Source organism: Candoia aspera, chromosome 18 (assembly GCF_035149785.1).
Source record: "Candoia aspera isolate rCanAsp1 chromosome 18, rCanAsp1.hap2, whole genome shotgun sequence".
Lineage (NCBI taxonomy): Eukaryota > Metazoa > Chordata > Lepidosauria > Squamata > Boidae > Candoia > Candoia aspera.
This window is the reverse complement of record NC_086170.1, coordinates 28,524-50,636: the sequence shown is the minus strand read 5'-3', so window position 1 is coordinate 50,636 and position 22,113 is coordinate 28,524. Positions and strand designations below refer to the sequence as shown.

General features: G+C 53.7%; 4 protein-coding genes across 4 annotated transcripts; 2 read left to right on the top strand and 2 right to left on the bottom strand.

The window, feature by feature from the left end:
- Positions 1-1,654: 1,654 nt before the first annotated feature.
- LOC134507137 (phospholipase A2 homolog 1-like) lies at positions 1,655-3,075 on the bottom strand. The gene is made up of 4 exons (XM_063317623.1): positions 3,036-3,075; positions 2,629-2,761; positions 2,043-2,143; positions 1,655-1,782 (listed from the first exon to the last, which is right to left on the bottom strand). Exons 1-4 carry the CDS (start codon positions 3,073-3,075, stop codon positions 1,655-1,657), a joined length of 402 nt encoding a protein of 133 aa, XP_063173693.1.
- A 3,372-nt stretch (positions 3,076-6,447) lies between these two features.
- Positions 6,448-9,973, bottom strand: LOC134507136 (basic phospholipase A2 sphenotoxin subunit B-like). The gene is made up of 4 exons (XM_063317622.1): positions 9,864-9,973; positions 8,616-8,760; positions 8,201-8,307; positions 6,448-6,659 (listed from the first exon to the last, which is right to left on the bottom strand). Exons 1-4 carry the CDS (start codon positions 9,901-9,903, stop codon positions 6,514-6,516), a joined length of 438 nt encoding a protein of 145 aa, XP_063173692.1. The 5' UTR covers positions 9,904-9,973; the 3' UTR covers positions 6,448-6,513.
- Positions 9,974-11,240: 1,267 nt separating this feature from the next.
- Positions 11,241-15,723, top strand: LOC134507134 (basic phospholipase A2 PLA-B-like). Its single transcript, XM_063317616.1, has 5 exons — positions 11,241-11,302; positions 12,480-12,531; positions 13,908-14,052; positions 15,262-15,368; positions 15,525-15,723. Exons 2-5 carry the CDS (start codon positions 12,492-12,494, stop codon positions 15,689-15,691), a joined length of 459 nt encoding a protein of 152 aa, XP_063173686.1. The 5' UTR covers positions 11,241-11,302; positions 12,480-12,491; the 3' UTR covers positions 15,692-15,723.
- A 1,269-nt stretch (positions 15,724-16,992) lies between these two features.
- On the top strand, positions 16,993-21,606 carry MUL1 (mitochondrial E3 ubiquitin protein ligase 1). The gene is made up of 5 exons (XM_063317459.1): positions 16,993-17,047; positions 18,343-18,486; positions 18,924-19,011; positions 19,387-19,507; positions 20,691-21,606. The coding sequence occupies exons 2-5, from the start codon at positions 18,367-18,369 to the stop codon at positions 21,385-21,387; spliced, it is 1,026 nt and encodes a 341-aa protein (XP_063173529.1). The 5' UTR covers positions 16,993-17,047; positions 18,343-18,366; the 3' UTR covers positions 21,388-21,606.
- The last annotated feature ends 507 nt before the right edge of the window (positions 21,607-22,113 follow it).

Here is a 22,113-nt window from a genome sequence, read left to right as displayed (position 1 = left end):
TTGGAGGACGCTGTAAGACGCCAGTGTGGAAGTGGTCTTCCCTTCTTCTCAGTAGCCAGCACAGCTTCCTGAATTCTATCCTTGCTCACGGAGAGCGCATAAAGACCTGAATATTTTTAAGGACTTGGATAGTATCCAGTGTCCAAACCCATCAACTGAAAAGGCAGCAGAACAAAGCGGGGAGAGTCCGCAATACTTGAAGAAGGAAACACCAAGATCAGAAGAAGCTTGCTCATTCCTTCTCCTTCCAAGGATCGTCTACAGTCCTTTGATGGCTTCTCAAGCCAACAGCAAAACCCAAATCTTGCAGAACTGGGGAATCTTGTCCGTCGCTCCAGCCAGGTGGCCGAGTCTGGGTTGTACGTGAAGTCATCAAACCAGACTTGCTTGGGCACCTTGAAGGGCATGAACATCTTGTTGGCAACTGAACACGAACTTACCCCTTGGTTTGCCTCTGTCCTGCGCTGCCTTTTCGCCTTCTGTGTCTCTGCTTCTTTCTCAGGACACTTACGGGATGCCAGCAGTGCTAGTGGTTAGCGGTCTGTGCATTTATTGTGCCCCTGTAACTAAGGGTAGCACGGAGTGCCCTATGTTCTTTTAAAAACAATTATTCATGGGATGGTCGTGGGCTTTAAAAAGACAGAGCACTTCTAGGCCGGGTTTCGTTTTTTGCGAGGCCCTTCTAAGATGGCACCACCCGCCCGTGGAGGAGGAGGGCGAAGGAGTACTACCTCCAGCACGCTTAACTGGCATATTTTGCCTTCAAAACAAAACAAAACCGTTCACCATGCAGCCCCTCCCCAGATGAGCCAGGAATGAGATCATGAGCCCCACATGGGGGAGCCACCTCTCCACACCCATTTTAAACCGCAAAATAAAGCATAAAAAGCTTCCTTGGCTTATGTTATGCTAGTAGCAACCTCAGCAATTAGCCATGAATGTGTGTATTGTGCATCCTCAATTAAGCGTAGAATAATAAGAACAATAGAAACGCCACCGTCAGTTGTAAAACTGCAGTATAAACTGAGGCGCTTCCAGCAGGAAGGTCTGTGATGCGTCATGAAGGATGTCCTGATGCACGGCTCCCTGCCCCTGTGAATCAGCCATTCTTGCTCTCCGGCAGGAAAAGGGATTGAACCCTCACCCCCGCTGGCTCCGGCGGGCAGGGTCTTCCTCCCACCGCTGCGGAAATGCGCTGCTTTCAGCCGGCTTTGTGGGAGAGGAAGTCTCTCGCTGCCTGAAGGAGGCCCAGCTTTGGATCCTCGAGGGCCAGGATCCGAAGTGGCTTTTCAGCTGCTCTGGGGCAGAGCCCCTCAAGGTCCCCAGTCCCCAGGTTTTAGCCTTGGCTTGGCGGAAGGGAGTCTCTCTCTTCCTTTATTCAGAGCCATGAGGACTAGAACCTTAATCTGCCAAGCCTGCTGAAGTTCCCAAACTGGCTCAAGGAGAGCAGGAAATCTTGGCCGGGGGCGGGGGGGCAAGTTTCCTACCGTGTGCTTGTGTTATACACAAAGATGCAGGATAAGAGAGACCGCAATCCAATTGTTTGCAAAGTGGGCACCTCTTTATTAATCAGCACCACATTCAGAAGAACAGGGCCACACGCCGACAGGTGCAGGGAGAGCACCTTTGCTGGTCTGCAGAGACTCCACCCAGCTCAGCAGTTCCCCGGTTTTAACTTGTAATACTTTAATTTTTCATCGTACGTGTCCCAATTCTCTCGGAAGCAGATGACCAGGGCCCTGTCACACTTGCAGACCTGCTTCTCACACCAGGTCTCCTCCCCTGCAGAGACAGCAAAGGCTACCATGGATACTCCGTGCCAATTCTGCCCACCCGCCTTTCCCGTGAGCTGCAAACCTTGGCCCGGCCAGGAGAGGGCGGTAGAGATACGGAGAGCCCTGTTTGCCACCCCCTCGTGGACAGCCCGGCGTTGGCAGCTCAGAGCGGCTTGGGTGAAGACAGTGTGGGTGGCCCAAAGTTGGTGAAATGACCAACCCCCTTTGAGCGGAGCATGTGAACCCAGGTCTCTTTGGCCCACTCACCACAGTGGATGACTCGGTCGACCCGGGTGTATTTGTATGTATTGAGTTTGGGGTGACAGGTGGTTAGATATTCGTAACAGTGGTCGTGGGTGAAACAGCAGCTGGACGGAGGGAGGGAAAAGCCACAAGAGAGTTAGTCTTCCCCAAGCCGGTGCCTTTCTAACATCTGGAGCTCCGACTGTCCCTGGGCAGGTTGTTGGGGATGATGGGGAGGGGGTCAGGTCGAGGATCTGTTATAACCACCCCGCGCAGAAGGGCAATATTCACGTCTTCGGTTTCTTTAGCACTCTCCTGCAAGGTCTGTGCTATAATTGCAAATCAAAGAGAAAACCTTGCGTTTGCTCTAAAGTGCAAACTGCCCCCCATGTCCTTCCTGGCTACCCACACACCCACACACCCACACACACACACCCCTTTGTCTGTGCAATATTCAGGCACAGGCACCCTTTTTCCAGACCCGTCTTTCAGGACCTTTGTTTTGAAAGCCTTCGAGCTCCTGGGGTGGCTCCCCAGAAGAACGTCTGGTTGGGAGAAAGGCTTTTCAGGGCGGACCCAGGATGGTCGGTCCTGCAAGTCACTGGCTTACCGGTCCGTGGAGTCTTGCAGCCGGCCCTCCCCGCCCAGCCCGCAGTAGCATCCGTAATCGCCGTAGTCTAAAATAGCAAATGTCCCCAGCTCTTCTTCGATCATCTTCCCAAGTTCTCCGAGGCTTCCCTCGACTTAAAAGAGACACAAAGCTTCAGCTGCCGAGGAAGTGGACGGTTAATGGCCAATGGCCTTTCACGGAAGAAAGATAAGATAAGGGCATAGACCTGTTCTAAAGGGGAGAACCCTTGCAGGGAAAATCAGAGGGGCCAGGGGAAATTTGAGCATTTAGAGCAGCGTTTCTCAACTTTGGCAGCTGGGAGAAGTGTGGACTTCAACTTCCAGCATTTCCCGCCCACCCCCCCAGCACGTCAAGATCTGCACATTTTATTTTTCAGCTTTACTCACCGCCCACCAGCAACATCATCAGTCCCCAGAAAGTTTTCATCTTGTTGGATCCAGATCTGGAAACAAACAGGCTGTGTTAACGTCCTTCGTTAGGTTTTATTGGGCCCGGCTGACCCCCTCGGGACAGCCCAGAGCCCCTTCCTCGCAAAAGCCATTGGACTCCCCTCAAAAGTTAAGCATTGGCCAAATAATAATTGGGGAGATGGAAAGTGGGCGCAGCACGTGTGCCTGAGAAGAGCGGGACAGAGCCGTTTGGTGGCTTGGTGGGGGCCCTCCCAACGTCCTGGCCTGGGCTGCAAGCTGAAAGGAGCGCCAAATTTTAGGGAGGGCATGTTCTCCTAGCGCCTAATCCTGGCAGAAGATCATAGGTGCCTGCTGGTGCAAATTTTTCTAGCCCCGGGGAAGCCGGCAGACACTCTCAGCAGCCCTTGATCCGTTCAGCGGATCTTCCCCTGGGCTGAGGGTCTCCTGATCTTGGGAATGGAGAGAGGCTGTGACCTCGCGGGGGGGGGGGCAGGAGACCCTGCCTTGGAGGATGTAGAACTCTGACCTAGACTTTTTTTAGATGCCCCCTCCTGTTCCCTCCCCCACCGCCGCCACCTGCTTTAGGTCGCAACATAGGACGGTCAGCTCCAAAACAGAACAATTTTCTCCAAAGGGGTAATTTTACCTTCCCGTCTTCTGAACCGAGGAGAGGAGATCACACTTTCTTCCAGGAAGGGGGGGGGAAGCGGGGGAGGGGGGTAGAGGAAAGCAGCAAAACTAAATTCCAAACCAAGCCCCAGCCTGGCTGCCTGAGAATTCGCTGTCGCTTTTTTGTTAAAACTGGGTGCGTCTGAACACTTGAAACCCATTGAGGTGGATTTTGGCTTTTGCGGTGAATGCACATTAATGGTGGGTTTTGTCCTCTCTCTCGACTGCCTCTATGCCTTTTGCTCCCAAAGAGCACTTAATGGAATTCATACAATCCTGGGCTTTTCTGCAGTTGAGGGTCACCCAGCCGGGAGCACCCCTGTCTCAGAAACTGTCTCAGAAACTCCAACCATTGGAGTGGCTTCCGTCCAAACAGTCAAGCCCTGCCTTGGCCTAGCTCGGTGAGAAAGGGCAGCCTTGGGGTCCTACGGCCCTTCCCGCAGAGCTCCTGCCAACCCTTTGGGCACCTGGTGCCCCCACCACCATCCCCAAATGCCACGGGGGCCGGAATGGCCTGGGGAGTAATTGCAGTTGCCCGTTTCCATTCACTTTAAATGAAATCTAAGTCAGGTTCTGCTGCTGTGGGAAACCTCAGGAGGGTGTTCCCAGGGCACAGGTAACTTCAGAAAATTAAAAGCTGCTGGCTGCATAAACATTTGCTTAAGTGGGTCAGACGGTTGCGGTTTCTCCCTTCCACAAGGGAAGCTGAGCACAGCCGCCTTCTGAACATAACTGATTTAAAAATGGATGTATTTGCATCTCCACGGAAGGGGAGAGAAAATCAGGCAATTTCAGCTGCTGCTCTCAGTTTCTCAGTTTTCTCTGCAAAGTTTTGGTTCATTTTATTCATTTTGTTTTATTCTCATAAGGGTTTTTTTTCCCTCTTCTTTATCCCATGCCTGCCTTCTTCCTTCTTAAATATCTGCTTCCCTGGTGCATGCTGTTTATCCTTCCACTGCAACATGGTGAACGGGCGCATTTTAAGGGAGCTGAGGGTTGTGCGAGGGCATGCGCGGCTCTGGAATGGTGGAAAGAGGCATGGATCCCCAGGAGGAGATGGCCCTATGGGTTTAATGTGACTTCCCCTGGCCGTAGGAACGTGAAAGGCCTCCTCTGCCTCTTTTCTTGTCTTCTCAGCAAATCTAAGATGAGGTCTCCTGTTTTATAACTTATCTGGGGGGGCCTGGTCTTCTTTTCAGGTGAAGACAGAGGATATGGATAGATAGAAGGGTGATGGACAAGGCTTGGAAAGCAAAGGGGGCAGGTGACCATGGCCAGGACCCGATACTTACACCTGGCACCCCTGAGTAAGCGTTTGGGTCTGGAAGCACGCAGCGCCTTCTCCAAGGCCCCTCTCCTCCTCTCCCCTTGAAGATGTGGCCTGAGCCTTCTCTGGGGCTGGCTGTTTTATGGGCTGGAGAGGGGAGGGGAGGGGGCCTGCTTCCCCATTCCTACGGGCAGGTGACCCAAGCTGTTGGCAGGTGACCCAGGCTGCTGCTCAACTGGAGAGCCATCTCCAAAAATCCCTCCAGGCGCTTTTCTGCCCCTCCTTGGAGCAGAAATCCGATCCTTGCCTTCCTCCGCCTGGGTGTGTGGCTTGGCATGCGGGGCCCTTGGGTGGTGAAGGTCAGTCAGGGCACCCTTCGTAACCTGTGCCATAACTTTGCCCGGAGAGTGGAAGGCAAAATCTCTCTCAAGGATTTTGGCCCCGAATGGGGCGAGGAAGATGGAGGGCTGGAAAGTTTTTCTCCCAGTGGGAAGAACGCCCTTTGTGAGCCTCTCTGGACCGGACCATCCAGGCAGCGGGGGCCCCAGGAGCCAGATTTCACCCAGGCAGATTTCATCCCCCACCGTACGGGCAAAGCATCCTTTCCCTGCAGCTCCAAAGGTGAGGTGCCTGCCGATGCCAGTGGCACTGTCCCACGATGTGACACAGGTTGGGTCCATCCAACAGGCTACCCAAGGTTCAAATGGAGTTGGGGGCCCGTGGGGAGGCTTTGGGGCCCGGGCGTTGCCTTTACACCTCTGGAATATGATTCATGGGGACCCCCTGTTGGGTGAACCCAGCCACCCAGCATTTGGTCAATCTGGGTTACCGTGTTCGGGGAAAATGAGGCCTTTAGACCAGAAATTCGTCCTGGGACCGACTTGAGGCGCCCGCCTTAAAACAGCAAAGTTGGTTTCCTCCTTTTCCCCCACTCCCGTTTTTGATAACGTCGTGCCTGATGAAAAGTTCTGGAAACCTTAAAAAGTGGCCCGTCCTTTGGGGTTAATTATGGAGTTCTCGGGGAATCTACGATGGGACACCCATTTTAAATTACTGGGGGCTGATGGGTGGGATTTATCTTTTGAAAGTAAACCCAGCCATTTAGTAATCCAGGAGCTGGTGAATCTGTAGATGGGCTGCTGAAGGAGGCCCAAGTGAGCCTTGCCCTGGCGTACGTGTGCCCCAAGCAGAGAGGGGTTCACCCCTTGGGCCAGAGGCAGAAATGCTCTGCCAGCCACCCCTGCTCTCACGGTCCCTGCTGACTGGGCATGCCCTCTCGGGCTGCCATCCTGGCCCTGAACTCCAGGCACTAAGCCCCCTCCCCTTGTTGTGGGAGAACTGCCCTTGTTTGGTGTGTTGGCCCAGAGTCCCCTGCGAGCTCCCGCATCTGCCCACCCCCTCACCCAGCAGGCTCCCCACACCAGGACCAGGGCGTTCGACAGAGAGGTCTTTATTTCCAAATGGTTCGAGCTGCTTGGTGACCCGCCAGGCATGACCCTTCGGGCGCTGGTGTTTCACTCAGCACCCTGGAGATGAGCCGAAGCACAGCACATTTGGGTGGAAGGTGTACCTCCTCCTGTACTGGCCTTTGTTGGCCTTCAGGCACAGCGCCAAGTCTCGGTCACAGCCGCAGGTCCCCCGCTGGCACCAGTTACCGCTGCGTCCTGCAAGGAAGACTTCTGTGAGTGGAGGAGAGCCTGCCCTGATCTTGGGGGGAGGGAGGGAGGGAGGGAGGAAGGAAGGGGGCCCCAGGCTGAGGGACCCTTCTGCTTGCGGCCCTTTGGCAAAGGGGCCCAGCCTTGGGACCAGCTCTGCAGCCACCTGAGGAGGGGCCTTCCCTCCCCAGCCACCCCACCAATCTCACCCCCCCCCCCCAGTTCTGGAGTGTCGCAGCCGGTCGAGAGTGAGGGGCGAACAGAGGCTGGGCTGTTGATTACACAGGACGCTTGATTGGGTCACTGAATTAGCTCGCTCTCCTGCTTCACATCGCTACATTGGCCCATTGGGTGCCTGAGCCCCAAACAGGCCAAAGTTGGTTTGTTGTAGCTGGAGCCCAGATGGGAACTCCCCTCCTGGGGGGGAGGCGAAGGGGGGTGCTCTGAAGGGGAGCACTTGCTTGGGTGCCTGTTGGGTGCCGCTGGGCAAAGTGGGATGACTTGAGAGCTGTGCTCACCCCTGCAAAAGAGCCCCCCCCTAATTTCAGCTGCACCACAGCAACCCAGCGAGGTAGGCTAACCCAAGGGAAGGGCTGGCCCAGAATAGTGCACGAGTGCCCTCAGTGGCCAGGGAGCGAGCCTCAGTTTCCCCTGGCCACCAAGTTTTCACCCCAGAGCCATGCAGGGTGCATGGACACTCAGGCCCAACTCCCGCTTGGCCGTTCCTGGCTGCAGCTGCTTCTGGTCACGTTGGCAGCAATTTTGCCTCTGGTGATTTTAAGATGGGAGCGAACAAAGAGGGTTCTTTTTCTGGAGGGCGAGAGGAGAAACATTTGAGGACTGGGGAAAGGGGTGTGGGAGGGGGAGGCTGCGGGGATGGGGTAAAACCGCCGGCAAATGTTGGGGTTCAGTTTAGAGGGCAGAGAAGCTGAAGAGGCTCCCCTCGGAATGTTTGCTAGCTGGAGTGACCACTAGATGGCACCAAAGACCACACATTTGCCGCCCCGGCAGAGCGATCCCTCAGAGGAACCGCTGGGTGGGAAGGGAAGGGACCTCAGAGGTCTTCTAGTCCAACCCCACCCCACCCCCCCGACTGATTACCATGCAATGGCTTCAGTTTGGATCCCACCCAGGGGCTGAGTTGGCCCCCCAGGCTTCACCGGGGGGTGGCATTCACCCAGCTTGGATTTAGCCTTGCTAACTTGGGGGGGGCGTTATGGGGTTGTGTGAACCCTGCGTGTGAATCTACGTCGTGCATCCACCCTGCCTATTTGGGCCAGCCCCGGAAGCGCATCCTTTCAGAAGCCCAGCAGGCAAATTCGGCTGGGGTGTGCGAATGTCAGTCTTCCAGATGATTTGTTTGGTGCGTCTGAAAGCAGATTTTTCTGGGTCGCATGTGCTGTGGTTGCTGACCCAGAGGTCTCTCCGTCCGGCTGGTTGGCTGTGCACAGGAACGTGTGTGTCTGTGTGTGTGTTTGTGCGTGTGCGTGTGCCAAAGTAGCTTCTGGAAGCTCCGTTTGTGAGTCTCTCCTGCATCCCAGCTAACTCACCACACTGGATCTGCCCCCACCACTGGCTGTAGCTGTAGCCGGTGGTCTTGGGCTGGCACCCTCGGTTCTGTAGCCAGCCGTAGCAGCAGTCGTGCACCTGGCAGCACCTGGGGGGCGAGCGACGGGGGGTGACTCCAGGAAGGGACCCCGCCCCTCCTCTTCCCCCACGGCCCCCTCCGCTTCTCTTCCAGTAGCTGTCATTTCGGGGAGCGGCCCCCATCCAGGGCCCCCAGGAGAGTTCGGACCTCTTTGGAAAAGGGTTTAAATGCCCCGGAAAGGCCAGACGGAATTCCAGTCCTGGCCCAGGGAATTCTGGGGGTTGGAGTCCCAGCCGCCCGGAGGCCACCACGCTTAGTGTTCTGAGGTGTGGGGGGATATCTTCCCTTACGGCGCTGGCCGCCGTTCGCCCACTTACCTATCGGTGGCATCCTTGGGCCTCCCTTTGCCCCCCAGTCCGCAGTAACACCCGTAGAAGGAATAATATGGGATGGCTTTCTTCCCAGTTGCGCTGGTGACCATGTGGTAAAGCTGCACCAAGCTTCCGTGTGTCGGGGTCCCCCCTGGAAAACAACGAAGCGGCTGGTGCGAAGTCTCAGTGTTGCAAAAGTCCCAGTTCAAGCATCCAAGACTAGACCTTGCGGGTTCTTCTGGCCCAGCTTTGTGGCTTGGCAAGGTGTGTGAACCGGGGCTCCGTGGCTTAGCCTTCAAACCACGGCTGTTATGAGACTTTATTTACGACCGACGACCTAGGGAAGACCTGGGAGTTGAGGATCGGCATTGCCTTTTCCACCACCACGTGCCAGGTGAATGCACGGAGGGATCGCTCCCCACCTCCAGACAGGTTGAGACTACAGGTCCAATAATTCCCACCCATACTGGCTGGGTATCCTGGGGGTTGCAGTCCCAAAGCATTGTGGGGGGGGAGGCGGGGGCAGATTAAGGGGTTGGGTTGCTGCTGTGGACTTGCAACCGCTGTCCTTGGTCCTGAATTTTAACACCCACCCCAGTGTCTGCAGCCACCAAAGTGTGGTTTGCAAGTCAGACTTAGTGTGTTATCCCATCCAGCTACAAACCCCGGCTTATACTCTAATGGGTTGTATGAATGTTGTCAGTCATGGCTTATGCAGCAAACCATAGTTAGTTCAGGCCATGTCCTCAAATTTCTGCTTCTCCTTTGCTGTCCTCCCCCAAGCCCCCTCATAAGCTGTCCCTATCCTTCTGGAGGGGGATCGCTGCTCTGGCCTGCAGCCAGATGATTTCCTATCTCCACTCCCTCCAAGGCTGAGCTTCTAACAGGCAGGCAGAAAATTGGATTCCCAACATCTCCCAAGTGCCTAAAACACTGGAAGCCACCACTAGACAGGGTTGGGGAAACCCAGGTACTTCCTTTTTACATTTATGCAGGGCCAGAATTCTTTTTTTGGGGGGAAGGGTTGGATATAAGCTAAAATCTTGGGCCCATTTTTGCTGAAGAAAATGCAGAAAGCCAGGATGCCTTTCTTGGAAAAATCACTTTCAAATTGTTAGTGATACACTTTGGGGGCGCTCTGGGGGCGGACAGATGCTGAGCAGATGAAGCTGAGAGCCACCTTCCCAAGAGTTTTGAGCAGGGCAGCTGTTGGGCACCAAAGAAGGAGGACTATAGCATCTCTTTTGCCCTTACCACAAATAAACAGGAATAGCACCAGGGCGGAGGGAGTCATCTTCAGCGTTCAGCACCTGGGAAAGAACTTCAAGCACCATGATTGCATTTTGCAATGTGGAAAAGATCCCAGCGATTCCCACCTGCTTCCCAGAAGATGCCTTGCTGTGCCTAAGAGGCGAGGCTGCGAAAGGACTTTTTTTTTCACCCCTTCCCCACCCCAACCCCTTTCTTTTGTAAGAACCTCCTCTCAGTTGGCATGTCGAACTCCCAGTGTCTGGTTTGGATTGCCGCAAAGTTTCGTGCTGGAAACATGCTTGTGAAGCTGCTCCATCAGCTTTTCTTTCTGATGGGCAATTTTGGTGTCCTCTCTCGACACGGGGGCAAGGCCTGAATGCACCTGCTAGGACTTGACTTGATCTGGGGAAGCACCTTGTGCGAACCACACCTGTCCGTGGGCTCCCCAAACTGTATCCCATAATAATCCTGAGCCCGGAACCCACAGCTTCTTTTGTCCAGCACATGTGAAGCCAGAGGTGAAAGACAGATAGTAAACAGGGAAGCTGTATTCTGTGCATGGACAGAGACCTCGCAATTTAGGAGTTTGCTCAGTGCGTTTAATTTGCTCCTGCCTTGCAGAAGGAAGACAATCAGAAGGCACTTCTGGGAAGCAGCCACGGGATGTTGGTGTCCCTCCCTGCCTCCGTCCCCAATCTTACCTCTTCCTGCAGAGCAACAGAGCAGGATTCTCAAGTGCAAGAGGCTCCCTGAACGTGTTTATAGAGGGCTCGAGAGCCGTCCTGCCCTTCCAGGAATCCAGAAGCTGACGTTCTGCTTGTCGAGTGTCCCCAACATCATGACTTCAGGTTCGGCCTCTGCATGCCCCTTTGAAGCCCCACTGGGAGGAAGTGACAGGGTGAACGTTTGCCCTTGGGACTTTGGGCCCTCCCATTCCCAGCAAAGTTGGGGGCAGGGGTGGCTACTTCTCAAGAAAGATGAAAAGTCATCAGGAGGTGACTGAAGCAGAACTTGGAAGGAAGTTCCAGGTTGCAAAACAAGTTCTCCATTGGTCAGTTTCTTGGCTCTGCTTCACGAAGACCCTGCATGGTCGGTGAGCCCCTCCCTGCTCCAGGTCTGGTCTCTCTGTGGCCATCTTCTCTTCCACGCTGGCTGTTTTCTCCAGAGTAGGGCCATCTGAGGAGCACTGGCCATTAAGCCTCTGCTTCCCCTTTTCTCCCCACAAGCGTTCCAAGGCTCCAAGCATCATAATCCCGTTGCCTTCCAGAAGAAACCTGGAGCCATTCCGTCCAGTGACAGAGAGTCGCTCAGCCTCCCTTTTGGACAGCCCACCTGCCCTTGGCTTTGGGCCTTGCTGAGGGTCTCCCCTGCTGCTGTGTGCAGCAGAGGAAGTAGCTGGGAGATGACCGGCTAAGGGCAGGCCCCGTCATTCCTGAGATGAGGTATGGCCCAGCTGAGCCATTTGCAGGAGAAGGGCTAAAATCAGTGGCCGGCTCTTGCCGGCTCCTGTCCAAATTCCTGTCTGCTTTGTTGCTCCCTTGTTCCTCATGAGGCTCATTCTGCAAGGGGGAGTGGGGAGAAGAGGAGAAACCCCCTTCCGTGAAAGTCCCTTTGCGCCCTCGGTTTCTTAGCAGCTTCCTCCCTGCAGTTTCTGCTAGATTTTGCAGCCAACAAGGCTTTAAACCGACTAACTGTTCTTGTTTCCAAAGTGTTGCATGTGTGTGAGAGAGATTTTCCCATGTTCTTCTTTCTTTTTCTTCCCTAATCTTGGAAATACAGTAGACCTCTGTCGCAATTAAGAAATGAAACGAAAGAAAAACAGGGAGGTAATTAGTATTTCAGCAACGCCCCCAGCAAAGATTAGTAATGAAGATGCTAGAATGTACGATATTAACCAGAGATGGTTAAAGAGACAGCAAAGTAAAGCAGAAGTTGCCACAAAGAAGCCTCTAATTTAAGGCTCGATCCAGCAATCTGGAATAGTGTTTTGCCATTCAGTGACAGTTCCATTTTACATTATCCCTTTGCCAGAAATCAGGCCTAACAAAATTCTTAATGGAAGGGCAACCAAAAAAAAAAGAAAGAATACCAAACTGTAATGTGTTGGGAATCACTTGGATTACATTGAGAGGTAGACTGCTCCTGAAAAAGGAAGCTCTGATGAACGTTATCATAATAAATGGCAGGGGGTAGCCCACTTTCTTTCAGGAATCGGGCTAGTAATGAACAACTGGCCACCACCGGGCTGAGGGCTCACCAAATCCTTCCAAGCCATTCCCTCTGGGAAGCTGGTGAAACTTGGGTTGACCTGTGCCAAACTTCCCGTGGCGCACTTTTGAAAAGCGCCCAGAAAACATGAACAGGGAAGCAGGGCCCTTTCCCCAAGGTTGGGCCAACTGTCCAGCTTCTCCTCTTAGTTGCCAACAGCCCTCAGCAGCGCCCTTGGCAACCTCCCCGTGGATCTGTAGGGTCCCCGAGGATCTTCAGGGAAGCATGACGCCTTTTCTGTTTTCCACCACCCTCGTTCAGTTGGTGAAGGGATTGGGGTGCGATGCTCAGCGGGGCGTGGGTGTTTCTGCATGCACCCTGTTTTCATTGCACAACCGTCTCTCCCTGCAGAGGCTGCCAGAGATGAGGCTGTCTCATGTGGCCGTGGTCCTGGGGGTGAGTGGTAAGTGCCGGCAGATCCCAGGGTCCCTTTCCCTTCTCTTTATCCCTGACACCCTCCTGCTGAAAACAGGTTTGCTTCTCCCTGGCTCATCCAGGCTTTTTTAAAATTCTTGAATGTTTACCTTTTCACTTCTCCTTCTCTTCTTCCCCCCCGCCTTTTTTCAGTTCACGATTTCTGCTTGCATTTGAGGATGCTAAACGGCTTCTCCTCCGGGCCTTCCCTTTGAAAACAAAAGCAGAACTTGCCGTTTATTTAATTAGGCTTCATTGCATTTTGAAGCAAACCATCCACCAAATACGCCCAGAAAAATCCATCCAAGCCTGGCTTTAAAAAAGCAGCAGGAAATGAAATCTCCCACATCTCCAGTGGTGGAGTGATGGTGCAGGAGACGTGGCTCCAGCGTTGCACGTGCTCCAAGGTTTGGCTTATGCTCACTCGCTCACACCTGCAGCCTGTCGAGGTCCATGGAATTTGTTGACCGCCTTGCTTTCTACCTGGGTTTTCCAGAGAGGTGCGGCTTGAGCAGACAAGACACACAGCCCTGGTCAACAGCCAGGAAGTCATTTGGGGTGCACAAAATCACTTCCAACACGGAGGCACCCCAGCTTCTTTGGAACACGCGGAGACCCAGTGAATTTGAAGGAGCGGCAAAGCTTTACGGCTTGAAGCATACCTTTGCTCTTTCTCTCTCACACACACACTCACTCACTCATCCAGAGGGTGCGAAGCCGCCAAGTCTGGACCCAAAGACAACTCCAGGAGGGGGCAGGCTTTGGGACCCCTTCTATCCCCCAAAGTCCTTGCTGATTAGCTGCGATTGGGGTTTTTCCCTGTGCTCAGGCCCAACTTCCTCTGTCTGGTTCAGGGGATGTTTTTTCCTTTGTCTCCTTAACGTCTTGCTTCCTGCTCATCTACCTCCCCAAAGGGATCTTTTAGGCAAGATTCCTGGCTTTTTGTCCTCTTTAGCTATGGCAAATTCGGCCTCGTCTCCGCAAGCAAGCTGGACTACAGGACAGGGAGGGAGGCTCCGGCCTGGCGAGGCCTTTTCTTAGTGTCCAGGGAGTGAGGACGGGGAGCCGTCCAGCAGGAAAAGTCACATCGGCTGCCTCTTGGGACCTCCTCAGGACCAGAGAGAATTAACCTGCGTTTTGGACAAATCCGATGGAATTAACCTGTTTTCTTGATTTGTCCAGAGCATCAAACATAACCCTGCGGGCTGAGCCACCAAAGCCTCGATCCAGGGAGCCCAGTCCGTCCGTTCTGAACTAGGAGCAGAGCGGTTGACGTTGGACGTGGGGGTGGGGGTGGGGATGTCCCTTTGGGCATCCTCCTGAGCTGGGCGATGCCAGCGGTGCCTGCTGTTCCTTCTCTTTCAGTTCTGGCCTTCAGCGCTGGCAGCCTCCTCAATTTTAAGCTGATGATCCAATGGGTGACACAGAAAAACGCCCTCATCTATTTCAACGGCTACGGGTGCTACTGCGGCAAGGGGGGGCGAGGGAAGCCGAGGGACCGCACGGACATGTGAGTGCTGGCTTCCTAGGACGGCCCCCCACGACCACCACCACCCCTGGCTTTTCCTGACCCTGGCTTCCCTCCTCTTTGACTCTTTGACGTGGCTTACTTTATTGTCTCAAGGAGACCAAACGTGCCCCCTGTGGGGGTCTCCCTCCCTTCCTCACCCTGCAGTCTTCCTGGCACCCAGACACTTTGGGCCAGTCCCTCTATTTCAGTCCAACCCACCTCACAGGGTGGTTGTTGTGGGGTAAATAGGAGGAGGAAGGAGTATTAGGTATGTTCGCTGCCTTGAGTTATTTATATAAAAAAAATTAAGGCGGGATAGAAAATAAATGAATGAATGAATGAATGAATGAATGTCTGTCTGTCTTTTCCCAAGCATCATTTGCTCTGCAGTGTTGGCCACCAGGGAGGGGAGAAGGGCATCGCTCACCCACATATTTCTAAGATGTCAGTGTAAGAATTCTGGCCAATTTCCCTGAGAATTTCCCTGCTTGGTCACTGTGTTGTGTGTCATCGTCTTGAGAGAAACAGACTAGAAAAAAGTGATTTTGGAGACTAAAATTTACGGGGACGGTCTTCACAGCCATGCAGGGAGATTGTGTCTAAAGAAGGGTGGTCGCTGCAGAAAGGCCCCATCTCCCCTTCCACCTTGCCCAATGTTTCTTCAGCCATTTGTCTCCTCTCCAGGCCACGTTCGCACAACCAGTTAGACTAGGCTTAAACGCAGGTTGGCACATAGGGACCCAGCCCTTTCCTTGGCAGGCTGAATCCAGCCATCGTGGTGAGCCGGAAGGCAGCCAGCTCATTTGGGCATGGCATATTCTTGGAATGTGGGTTTATGGTGGTCCTTTGTGAACGCAGCCAGAAAGGAGGGAGCGAGCCGGATTTTCACCGGTCGTTGCGTTTTGGAAACTCCATTTGGGATGGGGGCAAAGGTCAAGCGCCCCGAGCCCCAAGTTGGTGGGGTCTCCTTGCTGTTCTGCCTTTGCTGTTGCTCCTCTCTTGCCCAGTTTTAATGCCAACTCTGGCTCGTTGCTGGATATTTGAAGAACGCATGGAGTAACGATAGAGCGTCTTTCAGGTTTAAAAGGTTACCATGCAGTTTGTGCTGGGAAGGAAAAGGGCTTTGAAGGAGTTTCTGGGCAGGAAGAGAACTGTTCCTGCCACTGTGCTTTTTCCTCTCCAACCCTGACTTGTGCCTCCCTCCTCAAGGTGTTGCTATAAACATGACTGCTGTTACGAAGACTTGCATCACGAAGGCTGCCACCCTTTCATCGATCACTACAGATACCTGATTATCAACAACAACGTGCTCTGCAGTGAGTCGGGTGGGGGGCTGTCCCAGGTTGCCATATTTGCACAGTGGCCAGGCAGATCTAAAACGATCTGGCGGAAGCTCCAGGGAGGGGAAGGATTTGGGATGGGTCACCCCCTGGAGCCAGGGGTGCCCAGACGCTCTCTCCTCCGGTCTGCAGAGTACAAGAACGGGTCGCTCTGTGCCACCTTAGCGTGCGAGTGTGACAAGCATGCCAGCTTGTGCTTCAAACATGAAGCTTCAAGCTACAGCCTCAAACTCCGGCATTACCCCGCTGTTTTGTGCAAAGAGCTGACCCCCAAATGTTTTCCCAGCCCCAAGTCCTGAGGGGGGCTCTGATCTCCCTGCAGCTGCAGGAGCAATGTTCATTGGGGTGGGGGGTGGGGGGGTTGTAAACAGAGACTTGTGCTTCAGTTTCCCCAAACCTCAGTCAAGGATTGGCAGCCTGAGTGTGGTGTGTGCGTGTACAATAAACTATTATTTATCCTTTACATTATGCTCTATTTGTCTTTCGGTGAAGGAGTCTCCTAAGCTGCTTAAGGGAAAACTCAGGCAGAAATTTAAAGTGTGGGGAGCAAGCGTGTTGATGGATCCTGCTGACCTCCATGCTCAATGCATACTTTGGGGGGAGAAGGGAAAAGCTGTTTATTCAAACGGGGGTGGGGGCTACCATAATTCAAGAAGAAGCTGAGAAGAAGGAACGCTGTGGTTTGCCCTTTTGCAGGATGTTTTTTTCAACTTACAATCCTGAGATTTCCTGGTGGTCTCCCATCCTAGTGCTAATGAATTCCCGCCCTAGTTAGCTGCTCCCCTTGAGTTCCACAGGGCTTCCCTGCAATGCTCTAGAATCGCTTCCCTCCTCAGCAGCCATCTTCCCCAGTCTGGGGGCTCGACTTCAACTCCCATAGCCCCCCACCAGCATGGCATCAGCTGGGGATGGTGGGAATGGGAGTCCCCCGCATCTGGAGGATACCAGATCAGGGAAGGCTGCTGTGCCTTTGACTCGGAGGGGCTTTCTGCTGGTGGAGGGGCTATGTGCGAACCACGTCGGCGGCTTGTGGGTCATTCGGGGGCAGTGAGAAGGCAGGACGTGGTCCTCCATTTTGCCTCCCAACGTGGATCTCAAGGTGCATAAAAATGGGGATTTGGGGACATGCAAAAGCTCGCTGGTGCCCCTGCGGTCTGTTAGGCAGGACTGCTGGTGGGAGCGAAAAAGGACGCCAGCCCTGCAAGGTCAGCCGGGGCAGGCAGGAGACCCGCCCAGAGAGGAGGAAGGGCCACCTTCAGCTTGTAGGGCAAAGGAGAAAGAGAAAGTAGCTGGGAGGAGCCCCCTGCCGGTTAGCCCTGCCTCCCACGTTCCCCTTAAAAGCCTCGGAAGGGCAAGAGTTCCAACAGCCTTGCAGAGTAGGCCAGTGTTCTCTGATAGGCGGCAGGAACGGGCCGAGAGGGCGCCCGGAAGCTCTCCCAAGAAAGCCGCGTTGCCTCTAGCCTTTCCAAGCTCTGCGGGCCCGCATCGGCGCCATGAAGGCGGCCGGACGTTCCGCTTCCGGGTCCCTCTAGCCCCTCGTCCGCCTTCTCTATGTCAAGAGCCCTTCCGCGCGACTCCTGGCGTCATTAAGCGTCGACGAGGGCGGAGGGCGCCGCTCCTTCCCGGAAGTGGCCTGGCGGAGGGCGCGGGTGCAGGTGGGGGGCGCGCGCGGCGCTCGCCTTCCCGCGTGTTGCTATGGAGACAGCGGGCTCCCTTGGCGTCGCGCCGGGCCTGTTCTCGGGCGCCCCGAAATTGGCGGGCGCGGAGGCCCCGGGGGGTCAGCCTGTGGAACCCCTCGCCACCGGAGCGGGGATGGCGCGCCCTCCGCCGGCTGGCCGTGCCGGCGGGGCCTCGTGGCGGGGGAGGCGGCCTGCCTGATCCCTGTCGGGCCCGGATTGGGGGAATTGGTGGGTTGCGGGCCCAGGGAGCCTGGCCGGGCGGCGCGAAACGGGCCTCGGTCCTGTCCCAGTGATGCGCCGGTCGCCATTTGACGTTCCGTGTCCCTATTTTGTCTTTGTGGGTTTTTCTTATTGTGGGGGCGCTGCTTTTTTGTGCTGCGCGCCCCCCAGAGGCCCGTGGTTTGTGTGGGGCGGCCGTATCGGTCTCAAAAATAACAGATAAACCCAGTTGGTTTTCTTTAATGCTCGTTTGAGCCCAGGCACCCCCTTGCCCGGCTGGGGAGGGCAGGGCGAAAATGGGGGCCGGGGTGGGGGAATTCATCCTGGTCAGACGCACCAATGCTGCCCTTTGGAGTGGCTCTGAGGGTGGGTAGGACTACAGTTCCCATCGCCCACGGCCCTGGGGCCTTGCAGGAGGCTGAAAGCTGCCTCTTATGCAAAAGGTTGCATTGCTTTGAAGCGAGTCCCCGTCCTTTTCCTGCCCCTTCCTCGGATGCGCCAAGATTTTGGCTCTCTGAAATGCCCATTTATTTATAGTTCAAATTTCTATCTCCCCCAAAAGGGGGACTCTGGGCGGTTTACAATAAAATAAACAATTAAAACCATAAAACATAAATTACAGTACAAACCATCATTATAAATAGATAAATATAAAAAGCTCTCATTCAATAGGAAGGGCACTACAGCGCCAGCCACCCCCAGGAAGAACTATTGCCTTTCCCATCCCAAGCAAGGTGGCAAAACCATTGCCTTTGCTATAAAACCTGGCACTGCGCTGCAAAACTATCAGAGGCCAGGCTGGACCGTTGCAGCTGGCTGGGGAATAAGAACCCCTGAGGTGGAAGCAGGGAGATTCGTAGTTGGGGAGAGCAAAGGACCTTTGGGTATCCCCCTCTGCCCATTCCAGAAATATCTTTGGCATTACTGGTAGTTTGGGATCGGTCGTGTATTGGACTGCACCCTGCTAAGGAAGGTGGATGGGACAAGGCAACATACATGAACAGTGGTAGAACAAGGGAAGCTGAATTTAGACTTCTTTTTTCCCATTGCAGGGAAGCTACCCTCGAGTTGCAACCATGGATTCCGCCAGCCACCCTTCAACTGGTCAAGTTATCCTTCTGGCCACCAGTTCAGCTGTGACTGCAATTCTCTATGCCATTTACAGGCACAAGTCAAAAGTTGTGGACAGCCTGAAGGTCAGTCGCTGTTTAGAACGTGGGCTGAGATGGCTTTTGAGATCTGTGTGTTTGTTTTTGTCGTATCTGCCCTGCTTGAATCTGTGCCAGCATTCATTTGTATCTGTGGTGCCTGTCGGAAGTGGGAGGAAGTCCACATCTCCCACTCTGGGTGTTTTGTTCATGCTCAGAAGTCATCTTCCCAAATGCATTAGGTGGATGGCTGTAAAGAGGGGGGTCTTCTTGGGGGTGGGGATCTATTTTGACATACCCTCCGCTGTTTATTGTTTTCACTAGTAGTTACCATTCTGTGGCTGATTTTCATGGTTTATTCTGCCTCTTCCTTTGCCAGAGAAGTGTGGTTGGTGGATGCCTGAAAACCTAAATAATCTCTGTCTGTGAAGTCAGTGATTCAACAGTTGCTCTTACGAAGTTTGTTTTTCCCCTTGCTTCCCCAGGGTGCTAAAAAAGTCACCATAGATCAGGATTTGAAGAACGTCCTCATGGAAGCACCGGGGAAATGCGTCCCCTATGCGGTGATAGAAGGTAGGCAAGGGTGTCCCTGTGGGGGTTGTCAAGGGCAGATCTGTGTTCCCCCTTCCTGGTGGGCTCCTAGTCTGCTCCATCTTTCACAAGGGATGCCACGTCAAACATTCACAAAATGGGTCTGCCGATGCTTGAGGTTGCTGGTCATTCCCCATCCCGGGTGCCCACCTCCAGATGTGGGGGCTTCAACTCTCAGTGATATTAGCAGTGTCCCCCTGCCTGAGAATTCTGGAAGTTGGTTCACACATCTGGAGGGCAGTTAGGCCACACTACATGACTGGTGTGCGATCCATCCATCATTCTTCTTGCTTGCTTCCGTACGTGGGTATCTCTTTCCAGTTATTGATCGCTGCCCCGCTTTCCCTGTCTGATAAGGTGTCGTGCGCTCCGTGAAGGAAACTCTCAACAGCCAATTTGTGGACAGCTGCAAGGGGGTGGTTCAGAGGCTGACCCTTCAAGAGCACAAGATGGTGTGGAACCGAACCACACACCTCTGGTAAGTCCTTCCGCACATCATTTTGGAAACGAACAGAGAGCAAGGGAGTGACTTCCATGGGCAAGCTGGGGGAATGATTTTATTTCTTGTAAAAGTTGGTTGGCCTTGCTTTTTGGTCCAAATCCACGGTTAGCAGCATTTTCAAGTCTGTAGTTTAAAAATAGCTACCCAAAGTCTCGTGAAATTTCAGTCTTAGTGTATTCTAGTTCCTGTGCAGCTTTGGCTGAGAACCACAACATCAGTGTGAATTTGCATTGTAGCCTGAAATCTTGTAAGATACCACATGAGAAGATTTTGTGACATTCCGTTGTTTTATTTTTGAGAGAGTAAGTTTTGCAGGTTCACAGGTGTTATTTGCAGGTGCTGTGGGAGCCATGCACCAATCTGTCATTTTCAGAGGCTAATTTATTTATTTACGGTCATGAGAACTATAAAAATATTCAGAGGAAGTTTCTTCAAAAGGGCACTGTATGTAAACGACCACAACGTTCAGTTTATCATTCCTTGCTTAAATTCTAAGTGTTGTGCCCTCCGTTAAGTACTGAAATATCTCAGTGTTTCTCTTTTTTATCAGTTCCCTGATAAGAGTTTAATATACATTTCACATTGTCCACAGACTGTTTTTTTTTAATTTATTGGTGTTCAACTGCATTCTGAATGTTTCTGTGACGCCTGTGTGTTCTTATACCTAATGAAATAGATTTCAGATCGCAGTAAGGTCTGCCACAGTAAATTTTGCCAGTTCCTGACTTTTGAGTCCAGCAGCATTCCTTGTTCTTGCTCTTCTCTCGTGGTGTGAGGTGTTCAGGTCTGAAACTTGGGGCCCGGCGCCAGGCTCTTGGGCGAGGCTGGGACAAAGCACAGCTTCTATGAGGTGCTGCTGAGTGAAAAAACAGGCTCATCCTCTGCAGATCTGGAGTGTCTATCCCGCTTTGGATGGCATACATCCCTTCTTTAAACCATCAGCTCCAGGCGTTCAGGGATGATGGGAGCTGTAGTCCAAGAGCAAGGTTTCTAGAGACTAAGAGGAGGACTTTTTTTTAAAGGCATTCAGTTTGCCACATGTGTATAGTACAGTACGACAGAAAAGGAGAAAGGCAAGGAAAGAGCAAAAGAGGCTCTAAAGTTTGTTGCAGCTAACGGACGGTGTTTTTGATTCTGTCCCCGGATGAAATTTCCCCAGGAATGACCACGAAAAGATCATCCACCAGAGAACGAACACAGTCACTTTTGATCTGGTGCCCCAGGAGAGCGGGGGGGCCCCCGATGTTGCCGTGAGGGTGCTGAAGCCTCTCGATGCCGCTGAGCTGAGCCTGGAGACGGTCTATGAGAAGTTCCACCCCTCCGTGCAGTCCTTCACCGACGTGATCGGCCACTACATCAGCGGCGAGCGGCCCAAAGGCATCCAGGAGACGGAGGAGATGCTGAAGGTCGGGGCGGCGCTCACGGGGGTCGGGGAGCTGGTCCTGGACAGCGGCACCATCAAGCTGCAGCCGCCCAAGCAGGGCATGCGCTACTACCTCAGCAGCCTGAGTTTCGACGCTCTGCTTCAGCGGCAGGAATCGAGCGTCCGGCTCTGGAAGGCCCTGACGGCCCTCTGCGGGCTGGCCAGCTGCGTCCTCCTCCTCTTCCTCTTGCGCAAACAGTACCGGTGGCGCCAGGAAAGGCAGCGCCTGCGCCAGATGCAGGAGAGCCTCGCTGCGGGGGGGGACGCGGCCAGCACGTGCGTTGTCTGCCTGAGCAACAGCCGCTCCTGCGTCTTCCTCGAGTGCGGGCACATGTGCTCCTGCACCAAGTGCTACGAGGCCCTCCCCAGGCCCCCCCGCTGCCCGATTTGCAGGCAGCCAATCGCCAGGGTGGTGCCTTTGTACAACAGTTGAGGGGCGATGCCCTCTCTCTCGGGCCGCTTCCAGGCCCGCCTTAGGAACAAGCCTTTCTGAGCATTGCTGCATTAAATGGGGAGTGGGTTTCGGGGGGGGGGACTGGCTGTAGCCCTTTGCACAGACAGACAAAGCCAAACAGTGTTGTTCAGAGATACCCTCAGCCGTGACTTTGGAACTGAATGGCTGGCTGCAACTTTGATAAAATGCCAAAATGAAGGGTCTTACGGGTAATTGCAGTGTGTGTGTGTGTGTGTGTGTGTGTGTGTGTGTGTGTGTGTGTGAAAGAGAGAAAGAGAGACCAATTCATCTTTGAAAGTTTCCTGTTGGAGAACTCCCCAGGATCATGTTTCTAGAGCTGCGTGGAGTTCACTTGCCCTCCATTTATCAACACTTTGTGCGTTTGACCCTGAGTGTGTGTGTATTTTTTTTTTTTTTTTGAGTCCCATTTCTCTGCTGAGGGACTCCTGACCCAGTTCCTAGAATAAAATGAGTTTGCGTTGCACGTGTTTCAAATGCAGCTTTGGCTATTCTTGCAGGCAAAGGATTTTGCATGTGTTGGCAAAGAGATGGAGGCAAATGTTTTTTGAGTGCTTAAGGGGGGGCGAACCATTGCTGTGGTTGGGAATTACTGGATGTCAGCCCCCCCCCCCCAATCTGGGCTGCAGGGCATAAGGAAGGTAGGCCAAACGAGCCAGACTCTGTCTTGGTGCTTTTTCTTTACAT

What these genes read in the sequence shown, in the direction of transcription:
- LOC134507134 (XM_063317616.1), top strand. Translation starts at nt 12,492, where the DNA reads ATGAGGCTGTCTCATGTGGCCGTGGTCCTGGGGGTGAGTG. An exon ending in CGTGGTCCTGGGGGTGAGTG is followed by an intron (nt 12,532 to 13,907) that starts GTAAGTGCCGGC and finishes CTTCTCTTTCAG; the next exon opens with TTCTGGCCTTCAGCGCTGGC. An exon ending in CCGAGGGACCGCACGGACAT is followed by an intron (nt 14,053 to 15,261) that starts GTGAGTGCTGGC and finishes TCCCTCCTCAAG; the next exon opens with GTGTTGCTATAAACATGACT.
- MUL1 (XM_063317459.1), top strand. Translation starts at nt 18,367, where the DNA reads ATGGATTCCGCCAGCCACCCTTCAACTGGTCAAGTTATCCTTCTGGCC. An exon ending in CCCCTATGCGGTGATAGAAG is followed by an intron (nt 19,012 to 19,386) that starts GTAGGCAAGGGT and finishes CTGTCTGATAAG; the next exon opens with GTGTCGTGCGCTCCGTGAAG. An exon ending in AACCGAACCACACACCTCTG is followed by an intron (nt 19,508 to 20,690) that starts GTAAGTCCTTCC and finishes AAATTTCCCCAG; the next exon opens with GAATGACCACGAAAAGATCA.
- LOC134507137 (XM_063317623.1), bottom strand. Translation starts at nt 3,075, where the DNA reads ATGAAAACTTTCTGGGGACTGATGATGTTGCTGGTGGGCG. An exon ending in GATGATGTTGCTGGTGGGCG is followed by an intron (nt 2,762 to 3,035) that starts GTGAGTAAAGCT and finishes GTCTCTTTTAAG; the next exon opens with TCGAGGGAAGCCTCGGAGAA. An exon ending in CTGCAAGACTCCACGGACCG is followed by an intron (nt 2,144 to 2,628) that starts GTAAGCCAGTGA and finishes CCCTCCGTCCAG; the next exon opens with CTGCTGTTTCACCCACGACC.
- LOC134507136 (XM_063317622.1), bottom strand. Translation starts at nt 9,903, where the DNA reads ATGACTCCCTCCGCCCTGGTGCTATTCCTGTTTATTTGTG. An exon ending in CCCAAGGATGCCACCGATAG is followed by an intron (nt 8,308 to 8,615) that starts GTAAGTGGGCGA and finishes CTCGCCCCCCAG; the next exon opens with GTGCTGCCAGGTGCACGACT. An exon ending in GTGGGGGCAGATCCAGTGTG is followed by an intron (nt 6,660 to 8,200) that starts GTGAGTTAGCTG and finishes TCTTCCTTGCAG; the next exon opens with GACGCAGCGGTAACTGGTGC.